The sequence below is a fragment of the Liolophura sinensis genome, chromosome 1, assembly GCF_032854445.1.
Source record: "Liolophura sinensis isolate JHLJ2023 chromosome 1, CUHK_Ljap_v2, whole genome shotgun sequence".
NCBI lineage: Eukaryota > Metazoa > Mollusca > Polyplacophora > Chitonida > Chitonidae > Liolophura > Liolophura sinensis.
Window position 1 is genome coordinate 79,847,226 of NC_088295.1, and position 14,664 is coordinate 79,861,889.

At 41.0% G+C, this 14,664-nt stretch overlaps 1 protein-coding gene across 1 annotated transcript; it reads left to right on the forward strand.

Annotated features, from left to right (window-relative positions):
* Positions 1-9,270: 9,270 nt before the first annotated feature.
* LOC135461742 (uncharacterized) lies at positions 9,271-14,445 on the forward strand. The gene is made up of 4 exons (XM_064738965.1): positions 9,271-9,406; positions 10,822-10,858; positions 12,060-12,257; positions 13,823-14,445. The coding sequence occupies exons 1-4, from the start codon at positions 9,281-9,283 to the stop codon at positions 14,134-14,136; spliced, it is 675 nt and encodes a 224-aa protein (XP_064595035.1). The 5' UTR covers positions 9,271-9,280; the 3' UTR covers positions 14,137-14,445.
* The last annotated feature ends 219 nt before the right edge of the window (positions 14,446-14,664 follow it).

The window sequence follows — 14,664 nt, forward strand, 5'->3', positions numbered from 1 at the left end:
TCGTGCAGATAACAATGTCCGTTGCACTTTGATTGAAGGTGTTCACATATTCTACGTCGCGACTCTTTGACGCTTCTCAATTGAGCATTGCCTGAGGGTGAAGGTGTGGATCTGGTGCCAACTCGTTTGTGTAATTTGTGGTCTTAGAGTAGCTTGCATGAAACTCTCTTTGGACAGTCGATCAGATGACTTTGTACATTGTAAATCTTCATAAAAGCAAGGAGGAGGGGAGCCTGTAGAAAAGTTCGTGAAAATGCTAAGAGTTGCACGCAGTTTCATTTACCTTACTTTCTTAGCAATTGTCTCCTTGTGGCCATCATTTCAGAAATAATAAATTGATGGAAAACAATTTTTTTGCAAATTTAATGTATAGTTGGTGGCGGACGTGTTAGAATTGGTATAAAGCTTACAGTGGTGCATGAAAGCCTATCCTGATCTTGGGGCAGTACATCTGCGCTTGGCATTCGTCTGGTAGCATTCAGAGAGCAGCAATAGTGCACAGCCATGATCAAAGGACCTGGTATGGTATGGGGGGAAATTGGCCCCAATGCAAGAAACTGCAGCTCAAGAAGCGAAACTGACTACAGCTGTGATTGACAGCTGCTGACGCGCTCGCAAGGCAATTTCAAATTTTTTTAGTTCTGTTTTACTTTTCTTTTCCTGTTATATGCCAAGGATGCATTAAAGCAATGTATAGGTCATAAAATCGAATAATTGGTGGATTGCTCCAGCCACATTGAAATATCTTCTTTTTGTTTTTGCATTAAACACTGTAGAGTGAGGAAAATCACTGCACCACGAATGTAACTTTCTGAAATATTCAGGAGCACACAGTTGTGCGCCAATCAATTAAATACATATACAAAAAATATTCAGCCTTACACTTCCGCTACGCATAACATGATAATGATAGCTAGAGGTCCAGATGTGCTCTCAATCAGGATTTATGTGTGATTTCACTACTTGTTACTCGTGGACTCACTGTAAGTTGCCATTATAAGTCAGTGGGCAGTAACCTGATCAAAGCACATTCATGGCAGACGTGAAAAAGCTCACTTGTGGTAGTAGTGTTTAGGAGACAATTAAATTTAGGGTGTACGTACTGTCAAGTTGAGTAAATTTACGCCCATTCCACATACAATCGTTTCACAGACGTTACCCCTTCGGCGGCCTAATCGTTAGATCGTCCGCCTAGAAATCAGGAGATCTGGGATCAAACCCGGGCCGGGTCATACCAAAGACTTTAAAATGGTACTTGTTGCTGCCTCGCTTGGCGTTCAGCACTGAGAGGATGGATAGAACAAGGAATAGGACTAGCCAGTGTCAGTATGATGTGACTGCATGGTTGGGGTGTCATGTATGGTGTCTTCAGCATGGTACTTGACGGCAGCACTTTGACGGCATGTACCCACCCTGTCAACAGAAATCACAGTACTCCTCGTCGTTGTTTGACTGAAAGAAATTGTGAAGTGCTACGTAAAATCCCAAGCATACATACAAACATACATACCTACATAAGTGGAAAAACTTACTATTTAGGACATATGCGACGTAAGATTTATCACAGAAGACTATCAGTGAAATGAAACGCAGAGAACCTGAAAAATGACAACTAATAATCAAAACAGTATACAATGCACGGAGAGAGTGCAGTAGGCTGACAAGTATTCCTGTCATTTATAGGTACCCGACACACTGGTAACAAGAGTTGGTTCAAGATCCGCAGTGGTGTCTCGCTGAATATACAGAGTTTCCTCTATACCATGGAAATGCAATGCCAAATACTGTACGTAATTGGCATGGGGTGTATTTAACGAAGAAGGCATTACATGTATTTATTTATTTATTTATTTATTAGATTGCTATATCAGATATATGTGATATCGTTCCATTTTATGAGTGGTGGAAGGAGGAGTGCCCGGTGTAAACCACCAATCATTGGAAAGTTACTTGCGCGCCATACTGTGGAAAACAAGTGGTCTTCTACCTATGTCAGACTGCGCAAACGACCATACCAGCGTTAAGATCACCAAGACCTCACAAGGAGTGACGGCGGGGAAATCCACAATTCCCCTGACCTAGGGGACAGCACCCAGAACTACGGGTGGCGAAAACCTGACTGCCAAGGGTAAACCACAACCTTTCGAAAGGTACCTGGGAAACCCGCTAACCTAAAACTGCAGTTGGATCCGATTGACTCGCGACCATGTGGATCAACGGCCTGTTAGTCGTAGCGAGTTAACCGACCAGGACATGTTTACTTATATCAATATGTAGTAGCCCGGTTTCCTGCCACCGTATAATGTCAGCCGTCGTCGTATACGTGAAATATTATTGAGTACAACGTAAAATTGCAAATAAATAAATATATAAAAATAATCGGGGTGTACATATAACGTTAATTTCAGTCAGCAAACAGTTCCATGGACAGCGGTGTCAATATTCAAATCCGGAACAAGACAGACAGGCGTGAGAACAAGACAGACAGGTGTGAGAACAAGACAGACAGGCGTGAGATCAAGACAGACACGTATGAGAACAAGACAGACACGTGTGAGAACAAGACAGACACGTGTGAGAACAAGACAGACAGGCGTGAGAAAAAGAAGGATGTAGAGACTTATACAGTCTTACTAAATAGTCTCTGTGTGCGTGTACCTGTAAATGAAGATCAAGCTGTATCGCGGAACAGCAAGCAAACTCAGGCAAGACAATATGTACGATACATTTGCAACACTCAATAAACGGACCCGTAGTTGATATACGTTGCTCTGAACAACCAGACACTCAGATGCTATCTTGTTCACTCATAACTCGTCACCGGCGGCTAGGTGCATTATGAAACCTTTCCATTCATGTTGTTTTATGCAAGTTCTCGTTCTTCACTGAAACATAATTTGGCGTACATGTAAATAAAATATATGCTGTATCAAGCTAAGCGATTGCACCCTAGAAAAATTTGAAAATATGATTTTACAAGAGAGATCATCTATATGAGAAATACATCAGGTCATATCGCGCAAAAAGATGACCCAAACGAACTTATAAGCTGTGTGTTTGATAAATGTTGAATTTCTTTACCCACAGTGTTCTTATTTCACAATATTTTGTGGTAATGTACGTGTACTCCCTCGGCTAAAATAGTGTAAATTATCAGTTTCTGGTTTACCAAGCGAAAGAGAAATAAACTAGAAGTGTGTTTTAGCAGTAGAAAAGAAATTCCGGTTCGTGTAAATGTGTAATAATCGGTTGGCCGCAAATGTATATGTTAAATATTCTTGAGCAAATAATCTTGTTACTGGAGTTTGCTGATGGAGCTTTATGCCGAAAACGTTTGCTCACACTAAGGTAATTTAAATGTAATATATCAATATCAGTTGAATCATAAAAAAGCCTCACTGAGCTGCCATTTCCACTGAAACTAAACCTAACCCTGAAACACTATTTATCGATCAATATTTATCGATATCAGTAATTCTGTTATTGTGTTATTGATATCAATAAATGAATTGGTGATATTGATAATTCTCGATCAAATGTTAATTTGCCCCCCCCCCTTCCCCCGTATATATCGGCTCTTTCCCGTAGCTTTTCTCAGTAGTATCAGATATTTGACAAAGGAGGGGTCTTACAGATCTTATGGTAAAACTACTTCGTTGTAAGAAACGTCTAGAAGATTTCAACAATACTGGGTATTTGTCGGGAGCAAGTGGCATCAATGGAGACCATTTGGCGTGGGGAGAGAACAGTACCAGGGTTATGGGCTGATTCTCCGAAGTGGAAAAACCTAAACGTGTCGATCATTCTGACAGAATTAATTTCTGGGGTCGTATAATGCGACACAAGAGACCTACTGTAGGCCTTTCTGCACGAAGTACTGTGTGTTGACCAAGTCTGAAGTCTCCACTATTAGGATGACTCAGGAGGGGTGTGCGTGTGACTCTGACAAAAGGTATATCTGTAAGAGTAGAGTCGAGAAGAACTCACCTGACACTTCCGCTCTCTGAGTGCTTTTTCTCTGAGTGACGTTTTAAGCATTTACATGAGTACTGGAATAAAACCCTGTAACTCACGTAATGTTACGAGGGTCAGGATTTTACCGGATAGCTGTGACAATTTGCCAGCTATCTGTTATTTTACTCTCTGTGTTTGCATTTTATTGATACATTTTCTCTTCTGCATTCCGTACCACACATTTTTCGGTGACCTATTTTGTATCGAGGCTACTTACGAGAAATATACCGGACGATTTGTCATGGTCATGAACTAATTTTGTATTCCGTGTGCGTGTAGGGCCTGTGTGTATTTTGGATAAAGTTTACATTATATGATCTTATGACATCTGTGTTCAAAAAGGCTGACTTGCGAAGTCCATTGTGAGAAATTTGGGTCAATACGTTATGAATAGTTGTTATTCCCTTATACAGCCTACGGTGCTATACACTTAACTGCTTGCTGTGCATTTTGTAGATTTAAAACCACTACATTCCTTCCTGTTAGTAGCAGTTAATAGATTTATTTATTTATTTATTTGATTGGTGTTTTACGCCGTACTCAAGAATATTTCACTTATACGACGGCGGCCAGCATTATGGTGGTTGGAAACCGTGCACAGCCCGGGGGAAACCCACGACCATCCGCAGGTTGCTGACAAACCTTTCCACGTACGGCCGGAGAGGAAGCCAGCATGAGCTGGACTTGAACTCACAGCGACCACATTGGTGAGAGGCTCCTGGGTCATTACGCTGCGCTAGCGCGCTAACCGACTAGCACAGCGTAATGACCCAGGAGCAGTTAATAGATGCTTTAGGTTTAGCTTGTACTTGTTCGACTATACATTGATTGTTGTCCGTTAGGTGCCCTGTATTTCCTGACGATGGCATAAGTGTATGTCGAAATACTGATCTACCACAACGATAACCGTGACTTTTCGGAGTTATCTATATTTTCTATTACCTTCAAATTTAATTGTCTTCAAGAATAATCAAAAGAAAAAAAAAGAAATTAAATAAATGAGAAGATGGAAACCTCAGCGAAATTCGAAACCCAGCATTACCATCTTTATAGTGATGACCTGAAAGTTTTCAGCAAAACACAGACTTTAAAATATTCTATTTGTGTCAATGAGGTAAACAAATTTCTGAAATGGCCTTAAAGCTTATCTAAATCTTGGAAATATAGGTCAGTGTCTCATTTTCTTTAACCTAACACACATACATATATACTCTAGCATTAAACACTGAAGTCCTGGCAGTTTGAAACCTGGCCATTTCAGTTGCCTGTCCATGTTAATGCATATTACGTCAAACGCCAAAATCTTGTCGTCATTTTAAATTAGTTTATCCGCAGTTAATACCTATTTCTGTCTGGTAACTGACGGTCAAAAGAATCTTTACGACTCCGTGAGTAAACTTTAACCAGCCTTTTCAGCAAATTAATATCAAATTATTGTAGGAAAACATTGTACGAAGCATATTCTCATGTGCGACAAGCGTCAGATACACCCACACGAGTTTGTTTTGAGACAACGAAGAAAGAAAAATCACGTGACCCATAGATGACCGCAACTGCACATGTAATAACTGTATAAAAACGTTATTCACAGTGTGCTGGACTTGCACACTGACTAAAAACCACCAAAGTAATGCCTCCATTGACTCTAGAACATCGCGAGAGGGCCCTGGGTATGGTATCCATGGGAGCCACCCATGCCCACATTGCAAAAAGGACCTTCGGCTGCTCTCGTGTAACTGTGTCAAACTTGATGCAACGTTACAGACAGACAGGGCAGACATTGGACAGGCCAAGAGCAGACAGGCCTAAGGTAACTACGCCCACAGAAGACGGGTACTTGCATGCGCGCCTTACACCTGAGGAACCGCTTCCTGACGGTGACGTCATCGTCAATCAATGCCTAAGGTCACCGGGTCAGTCGGCAGAACGTGTCCAGGAGACTCATGGTTCACGGAATTATGGCCTATCGACCATTCAGAGGTTAGTTGTTGACAGCCGAACATCGTCGCGAGTGCATGGTTGCTATGGGCTCGAACTGTGCGAATTGGCGAACGAACGACTGCATCATATGTCCAGGAGGTGGTACCATTTGGTGGCGGCAGCGCGATGGTGTAGGGTGGGATTTGTGGAGAAGAACGGACAACACTGGTCATCATCTACGGGAACCTAACAGCTCAGCGTTAAGTGGAGGAATCTCTACGTCCTGTTGTCTTGCCATTCCTTCAACAGCAGCCACGTGGTGTCCTGTACCAGCAAGACAACGCCACACCCCATGCAGTTCGAGTTGTGCAGAACTTCCTGGACGCCAACAACGTCAACGTCTTTCCGTGGCCTGCACGTTCCCAGATATGTCCCCTATAGAACACCTTTGGGATATCATAGGTCATCGAGGAAGACAACGGCCACACCTTGCATCCAACCGACAGGAACTGACGTTCGCTCTCCAAGATAAATGGCAACGAATCCCACGTCATCTCATCTGACGACCGACTTTTTCTATGCGTCGGAGAGTTTTTGCATGTATTGAAGCAAGGGGTGGCCACACGCGATATTGATTTGTTTTGATATTGACTTATTTTAAAAATGTTGTTAACCAAGATGGAATGGCTTTTTTTCTACCCTTGCTCTGTTTGTTCACTTGTATAATGATTTGAGCGCTGCTTTATCCGTTCTTGCTCAAGACTTTCAATATCTAAAGTCATTGGTTTTTTCAATATAGTAAACTTCAGTGTTTTTTGCTTTGGCAAAATAAATTGATTTGAACTCTTTGTAAAGTTTCTTTTGGCCGCCAGTTTTGTTCATTTTTAGAAAACTGAAATTGAGAATTGTGGGAATTCTCTAGGTACCACGGTATTAATATACATGAATATAAGTCGATAATCGCAAGATTCATTTCCAAAACAACGTTTAACACTAGCTCCCAAAGACAAAGGTATGTAAGAAATTATACAAATAGGAAATAAAGCCGGTAACACACAAAAGAGAAGCGGTCATCGGTTTTCAGTGATGCTGGGCAGACAGTGGATATTCCAGGCATGAATTCCATATCAAAGTTCAAATTCGTAGTCCATGAATGAGTTCCGACAAAAACAGCCTGCCGTATGCATAGAAATACTCATAATAATATGCCTGAAAGTCATGAATCCCTTTGGCAGTGCTGTTTCGGTATGTCTGACAAAAGTAGATCATACGAATCTTCTTTGTACTGCGCATGGCGATAAATGCTTAGGTAACGCCCAAACTTACAGACAAGATGAAGATATAAAGGAACATTTGCTTAAAAATCAAAGGAACATTTGCTTAAAAATCGTTGGAGTCTTTGGGCACCGAAAACGTCAATTCAGATTGGCGATTCGACGACTTTGTATATCTTGCTCATCAGCAGTATCTCACTAACCATGGCGGTAAGATCAAATTGCAGAATTCAAAATTTTCATTTGAGTGAGTGAGTGAGTGCTTGGTGTTTAACGTCGTACTTAACGATTTTTCATTTATATGACGACGAAGGCATCCTTAGAGTGTATGCAGTGTGCCTCCTTGTTGTAGGACGGATTTCCCCCGCTCTTTTATCTAGTGCTGCTTCACTGAGACGCCTTACCGAAGGCAAGTAAGCCGTCCCGCCCGAGCGGGATACGGGGTCAACCAGTCATAGTACTACACCCTTCATGATGAACGCCAATGGAGGAAGTTACAACTCAAGTCAGTTTTCATTTGAACTTATGTCATTAAGTTTAGGTTCATAAACATGAAGGTGTCTTATGTTGATAGATACTGAAACGTGTCCTCCTAAGTTTTACATCAACCGAAAGACGAAGTCGTGCTACCGCATTATGGGTGATGAGAAGGTGGTACCAGTCCCGGGTGGACTGTCAGAGCCAGGGAGGAGACCGGATCTGGTGCGACACGATGGAGGAGTACAGGCACGTGGTCATCCTCATCACGGCTTCCAAAGATACAAAACACACTTGTAACTTTTGAAGTATGTCGGGGTTTGCTTTCTACAAAAAATCGACTGTACACTTAAATGTCTTAAACATCATAAAATTAGAAATAAATCGTATTTGTATGATAGACCATTACAAATGCTATCCTTAAACATATTTAGTGTTTTCACAAGAAAAAGAGTAAGCTTTTCCTCCGTTGTACTTATGTTGTAATAGATGTTTTGAAAATAAATACTAGGATAAGTTAAAAGCCAGTAAGGAAAATACTTATTAAAAAATCGGAATCGTTCACTTGATCCAATAATTTTGTGAAACATATCCAGAATCAAATAATGCAATGTTTCAGAACGAATACTAGATACATTTATTGGATGATGAGTGTGCATGGTTGTTGTTGGCTTTTGTACTTTGATAATCTAACAAAGACATAGTTGAAGGCAGGTAGAGTAAAACTTTATCAAATGACATTATGCTATAAGGCGGGTGAATGGCCCTTTAGCAAAACAGCTGTACAGAAAATGAAACTGAGTATAACAGATTTACAGCCTACGCAGCCTTCGAATAATTTGGATTTATAACTTCTTTAATCTGGTAACAGCTGTAACTTATGTAAACAAAACAATAAACTTTTTGTGATTGTGAAACAAACTGTGATTTAGTATTAATTTACTTGCATGTTTACATAAGCTAAATTATGATTCAAACATCACACGTGGGAAGGTCTTCCAGCAACCTGCGGATGGTCCAGTTTCCTTCCACCATAATGCTAGCCGCCGTCGTATAAGTGAAATATTCTTCAGTACGGCCGAAAATACCAGTTTAATTAACAAATAAAATAAAGAAATGATTCAATGCATGGTCGTATGCATACTTACACACTTAACTGAGAATCAACATATCATTATTATCTTGTACAGAGGAAGAGAAGCCTTGTGATATCCCATTGGTTTATGGGCCGCTTCGAACACCAGTTATTTCCCATAAATACACTCAACGGCCTATTTTGTATGCATGAAGTGCTTTTGTAATGTGTATGTCTTCTGCATACAGTTTGCCTCATCACATCTGAATACATCCGTGTTCTTAAGTAGTACCAGTTACAGTTCCTCAACAGCTGAGACTTTCTACCGTTTCTATTTTATCGTCATCTATACATTAACCAGAGTTCGACAAAACCGATAGTTATATATTTTTAACTTCAGTGGGGCAAGTGGTTAATTTTTTTAAAACTAGGCCAAAGTCATAGATTTCTAGAACCTGTTAATAAAAGGACTTGAAAGACCTGTTTCAGATATAGCTGCGCGTGCAGAAAGCTATACAACATGGCGCTGAGAACGCTCCTCCTGTGCGGTGTGGTTGTATTGGCATTCACCAATCCAGTGTCCAGCGGACTGTCTCTATCGTCACTTTCGAACAGAGTCGACCGTTTGGAAGCTTTATCTGCAGACGTAAGTATATACCTTAGCCTGCAAGGAACTCATATTTCAACTGCAGTGGTGAGTTCATTAGAATGTATATCTATATTTCAGTAACAACAAGGGCAAAGTCTTTGTAAACTTCAAAGTTTGGTATCCCCAGCTTATCGTAATAATGAATAGATATTTCCTTAAAGTGAAGAAAAACGAATGTTCACTATCAAGTGGTCCGCCTTGTGTTTTTGTTCTCTGTATATTGTTCAGTTTTCTTAGCTAACAAGGTCAACGCGACTTCATACATGTAGTCCCTATAGGGCCCTAACCATTACATATCCAGTATTACTGCTACACAAGTAAATGCTAAAGTTTTAGCACATAGTATACGCCGATAACTGACACAGATATTAGTAGTGTTGAAAGTAGAATATTACATTTCTTTTCCAGCCCTACGGGGAAAAGTAAAGGTATGAGTATGTTCATTAGATGGTCTAACCCTGTGAGAGAAGAGAAACCCAATATTCTTGCTTGAATTACATATATATTGGCTAAAACAAGCAGACCATGTGTCCCAAATTTTAAAAGAATTAGGGTAAAGGCCTATGCAGAATGTTTCCGGAATGGTCCAGGATCAGGATATCCACTTCCTGTCGCTCTTCATGTTTTCGTTATTTACTACGCGTGGTTGTAGCGAACTTACACTTGTTATTGGCTGAGAGAATTAACGCTTTAGGCTGTGCATACTCTGTCATGTGTTAAATAAAACACATGTATTAAATGATAAATTATGTCAGCCTGCGTGTCATATAGCTGTTTACAACATTTAAAAATTTTGACAAAGAACAAGGTCATACAGTTCATTTTGAAAACAACATAATAAATACCAATTACTCTTCATACCCCTCCAACAAGTTGTTGTTGTTTTTAGAAATCATTTCAGAAAGAATAACACGTGTGGACTTTTATACTTTTGAGTAGAATTCAAAAGACAAAATATTTCTTTCCAACGCTTTGGCTAAATTTTTTTCATGGTAACTCGACGCCACTAGCGGATCATTATTACCAGTAAATACCACCTTTCTGATTAGACTGAATACAAATGATGAACGAGCCCTCATTAATGCTGGGTCCAGTTATTTATTTACTTGATTGCTCTTGAATTTTCCGATTATACACCGACCGTCATGTTTATGTGTGGTGAAAAACAGAGTGCCCGAGTAGCCATGCACCGAACCTGGCCAGGTACATGTACCTGACATACCTGATTTACAAGTGCAGAGTAACTTCTCTGCAATACGCCTGGACTTACACATAACTCTGTATCTGCTTACATTTCGCTACCAGAGCCAAGCTGATATTATCTACTTCGTAATACAATAGAAATAGGTCGTTCCCAGCACCAACAAGCGACTTTGCTTGTGATCAAATTCCTACCACATTTTGTTTTGCAGGGCCTTTTCCCGGGGAATAACGTGTCCTATCCTGCAGGTATGTGTGCACCATTCCACTTTCAGTTTTGTTATTAAAACGATATGTGATGACGCATTTTAATGAGTATTCTAGGCTTCTTCCAAATTCATGACATTTTAAATGTATAAGGGTAAAGAACCCAGGCTCTAGAGTTCGTTCCTTACCGTTCCATTGTCTTTGGGCAACCTGAAAATCAGCCACTAAATTTAAATTAATTCCCAAAGACGTTTCCAGGGGTGTTCTAAACATGTAAATCAAATTATTGTACCTATCCACTCATTTGGTGTCGCCATTTCACCGCGTTAGAGACACGTCACAAATTTTAGGTAATAAACAATGTCGCGCTGTTACAGTGAACATGATCGGGCATGGCAATTTGATAGAACAAAAATACAAACAAAAACACAAACGCCAGATGTCCCACTCAAGAGTTTCAGCTCCGTTGTCTAACATCCAAAGTTTCTTTGAGCTTGTCAGTTTGTCAGGGCGAACGTCTTCGTCTCCGGAGTCAGTATTACTTTACATTAGACATTAGGGAATTTGCCGAACGGAATAAGTTCTTGTCATTTGGAAACTTCTTTCCTGTCGATGTTGGGGGAACATTTCCTTTAAAACTAAGGCTTCGAAGAGCAAACAGTTATACAGTGAAATCTTCTGTTTCTCAGGCATTGGCGAGGCGGATTTGTTGCCAGCTGCAGAACTCGCCCTGACAAATTACCCACCCAACATGTAGGCATTGTGACACAGTTAGTCGCTCTCAGTTCGGCATAAATGTATGACTGTCCAGTTGAACCAATATGCCTCGGTTTAACATTTAAAATAACCTCCAAATCCAAATTTTTTTGACATCGATGTCAGTAAATTTTTGAAGAGGAATCATGAGCTGAGCAGTTTTTAGACGCCATAGCCAAAATATTACAACATAGTCCAAAAGAACTTCTACAACATGGCTACGTGGAGAGATTTGTCTGTCAGTTCTAAATCCCCAATGTTGATTTCCATCTTCGCGACTTTCAAAACTTTCAAATTTTTAAAAATATTTTTTTGGCTTACTTCTTTTTTGTAGGTATACATATTGGCAAACTTTGTGTTCACTGTAAGCATTAATGAAACACAACAACAACAATAATTCAAACCATGTTGCGCGCACTAAAAGTCGGTCTCAGTCAGAAACATGACCAAATATTCTATACACCTTATAATCTGCTTCTGTTGGTAGACATCAAGTCATGCCCGTCAGAGTTCTACATGCACCGCCCCACTTTTGCCTGTTACCGGATTATGAAGGAAGTAAAGTCGTGGTACGAGGCCCGAGAGGAATGCCACACCCAGGGGGCTGACCTGATCTGGTACGAGAACCCGGTCGAGTATAGACACGTGGTCATCAAACTCCTCACCTCTCTCACAGAGTCGAAAGGTAAGCAAACATGTATCACACCAAGGCGACTGGACTGATCTGGTTTTAGAGCCCAGTCTGGTATACAGACACGTAGTCATCAAACTTCCTACTTCTCTCGCTGAGTGGAAAAGTAAGCAAACATGTGTCACACCAAGGCTGCTGGACTGATCTGATACGAGCACCCAGTCTGGTATACTGACTGACACGTGGTCATCAAACTCCTCACCTCTCTCACTGAGTCGAAAGGTAAGCAAACATGTGCCACACCCAGGCGGCTGGACTGATCTGGCTTGAGGGCCCAGTCTGGTATACAGACACGTATTCATCAAATTCCTCAGGTACATGTAGTGGTCATCAAACTCCTCACCTCTCTCACTGAGTCGAAAGGTAAGCAAACATGTGCCACACCCAGGCGGCTGGACTGATCTGGCTTGAGGGCCCAGTCTGGTATACAGACACGCATTCATCAAATTCCTCAGGTACACGTAGTGTTCATCACATTCCTCACCTCTCTCACTGAGTCGAAAGGTAAGCAAACATGTGCCACACCCAGGCGGCTGGACGGATCTGGTACGAGAACCCGGTCGAGTATAGGCACATGGTCATCAAACTCCTCACCTCTCTCACTGAGTCGAAAGGTAAGCAAACATGTGCCACACCCAGGCGGCTGGACTGATCTGGTATGACAACCCAGTCTGGTATACAGACACGTGGTCATCAAACTCCTCACCTCCCACTGAACTGAGTTGAAAGGTACCGGTAAGCCAATATGTGTCACACACAGAAAGTTGGTCTGTTCCCATCCACATAAAATCCTGTCCAGACGAGTTATTCAACCGATTGAGCTATAGGAGACATGCTAGTAAGAAGGTGGCCGTCTTTACATGGGTGCAGAGTATCAATAATTACCTTACTAGGGGTTTACTTTCGTGCTGTACGTTTATTTCCTCATGGCAGAATATGTATTGTATTTCTCTTTTAGTGATGTGGCTTTAAAAACCATAGCCTCCCATCTACATGGATACAGTTCTGTGGTAACACAGATGTGATTTACTTCATTACATAGATCACTAAGCACTAAGGCGTCGTTTAGGCAGCCGCCGATCGGCCCTTCACAAAGGATGTCGCAAGCTCGAATGTCGCATGCTCGAATTCAGCTTTGCTGGAAACCAAAATCTGGTTAAACCACCAACCTTACTGAGCCGTATAAGTTAGATGTTTATGAATATATAGTGATTTACCTTTGATTTCATTTTGACTAGATTGATTTAATTGGTTCTCAGGAATAACGTCTCTTGAAGTACTTCACTTCATGACTCAACCGCTATTGTTCGGTACTTTGGCTATCAACACAGCGCGCTGTATGCTCCTTTACTCCTGGTAACCTCATTTCATCCACTTACCACTTCATAGTATAAGCATCTTGAACAAATTCTTTCTGGTACGATAATTCCAAGAAAACACTATTTGTTGGTTCAGTCGCCCAACACCGTTATCACGTGGACGGCATTAAAGCATTAGCAACCTGCACAGCATTTCGTCAAAAACAAATCACGTTGTTGTTCTCTTTGAACATCTTTCAGATTACAACAACGCAGGCTACTGGTCAGGGGCGAATGACATCACTGGAGGACCTCTGGTGTGGGGTGACACCGACATGCCGGTGATGAGCAGCTTCTTCAGTAATTCCCAGTCCTCCTCCAACTTATACCGTTACGGCCGTCAGTCGTCTAGCTCGACCGAGAACGCCCAGAAGCATTGTGTGTTCATGAAGTATCAACGCTCGACGATGAAAATGACACAGGAGCTGAGTGAATGTGACGGCGGAAGGCTGTATATTTGCAAGTGTAAGACAAAAGGCAAGGGGCAGTGTGTTCCGCCTTCAAAATTAGACTAAAGTTCTGCTTTGACTTAGAGAGGTACAAGACTACAAGCCTTCGTACATGTTTTCGTCCGAAAAGCCGACGCGATGTGGAGTCAATTTCTCCTTTCTCTAAAATGACATGATATTATACTGGCCGAGTACCTGTGTGTCGAAGGGCCTTGTCTTCAGGGTGACTAGAGCCCTAACTTTCTAAAATTCAAAGAAACTCAATTTTTCGTGTTCCTAAAATTAACCAGCTCTACATATTTTTACCATTCTTTTTCATTATACATCATACCTAATGAAACTATGAAATAAAGCATTATATTTGAAGAAAAAGAAGCTCATACCTGATTAAGCCAATGAAGTATTATACATGCGGTTGACAAATTAAAGGAATATACCTGATCAAATCAAAAAAGTATTATACATGCGGTTCACAAATTAAAGGAATATACCTGATCAAATCCAAAAAGTACAGTCCTGGAAAAAAGTTTGGAATATTGGTGAATTTCACACCATCTCCACGAATAGCGTGCTTCGTTGCGTTCAGGTCAATAA

What these genes read in the sequence shown, in the direction of transcription:
- LOC135461742 (XM_064738965.1), top strand. Translation starts at nt 9,281, where the DNA reads ATGGCGCTGAGAACGCTCCTCCTGTGCGGTGTGGTTGTATTGGCATTC. An exon ending in TAACGTGTCCTATCCTGCAG is followed by an intron (nt 10,859 to 12,059) that starts GTATGTGTGCAC and finishes TTCTGTTGGTAG; the next exon opens with ACATCAAGTCATGCCCGTCA. An exon ending in CTCTCTCACAGAGTCGAAAG is followed by an intron (nt 12,258 to 13,822) that starts GTAAGCAAACAT and finishes AACATCTTTCAG; the next exon opens with ATTACAACAACGCAGGCTAC.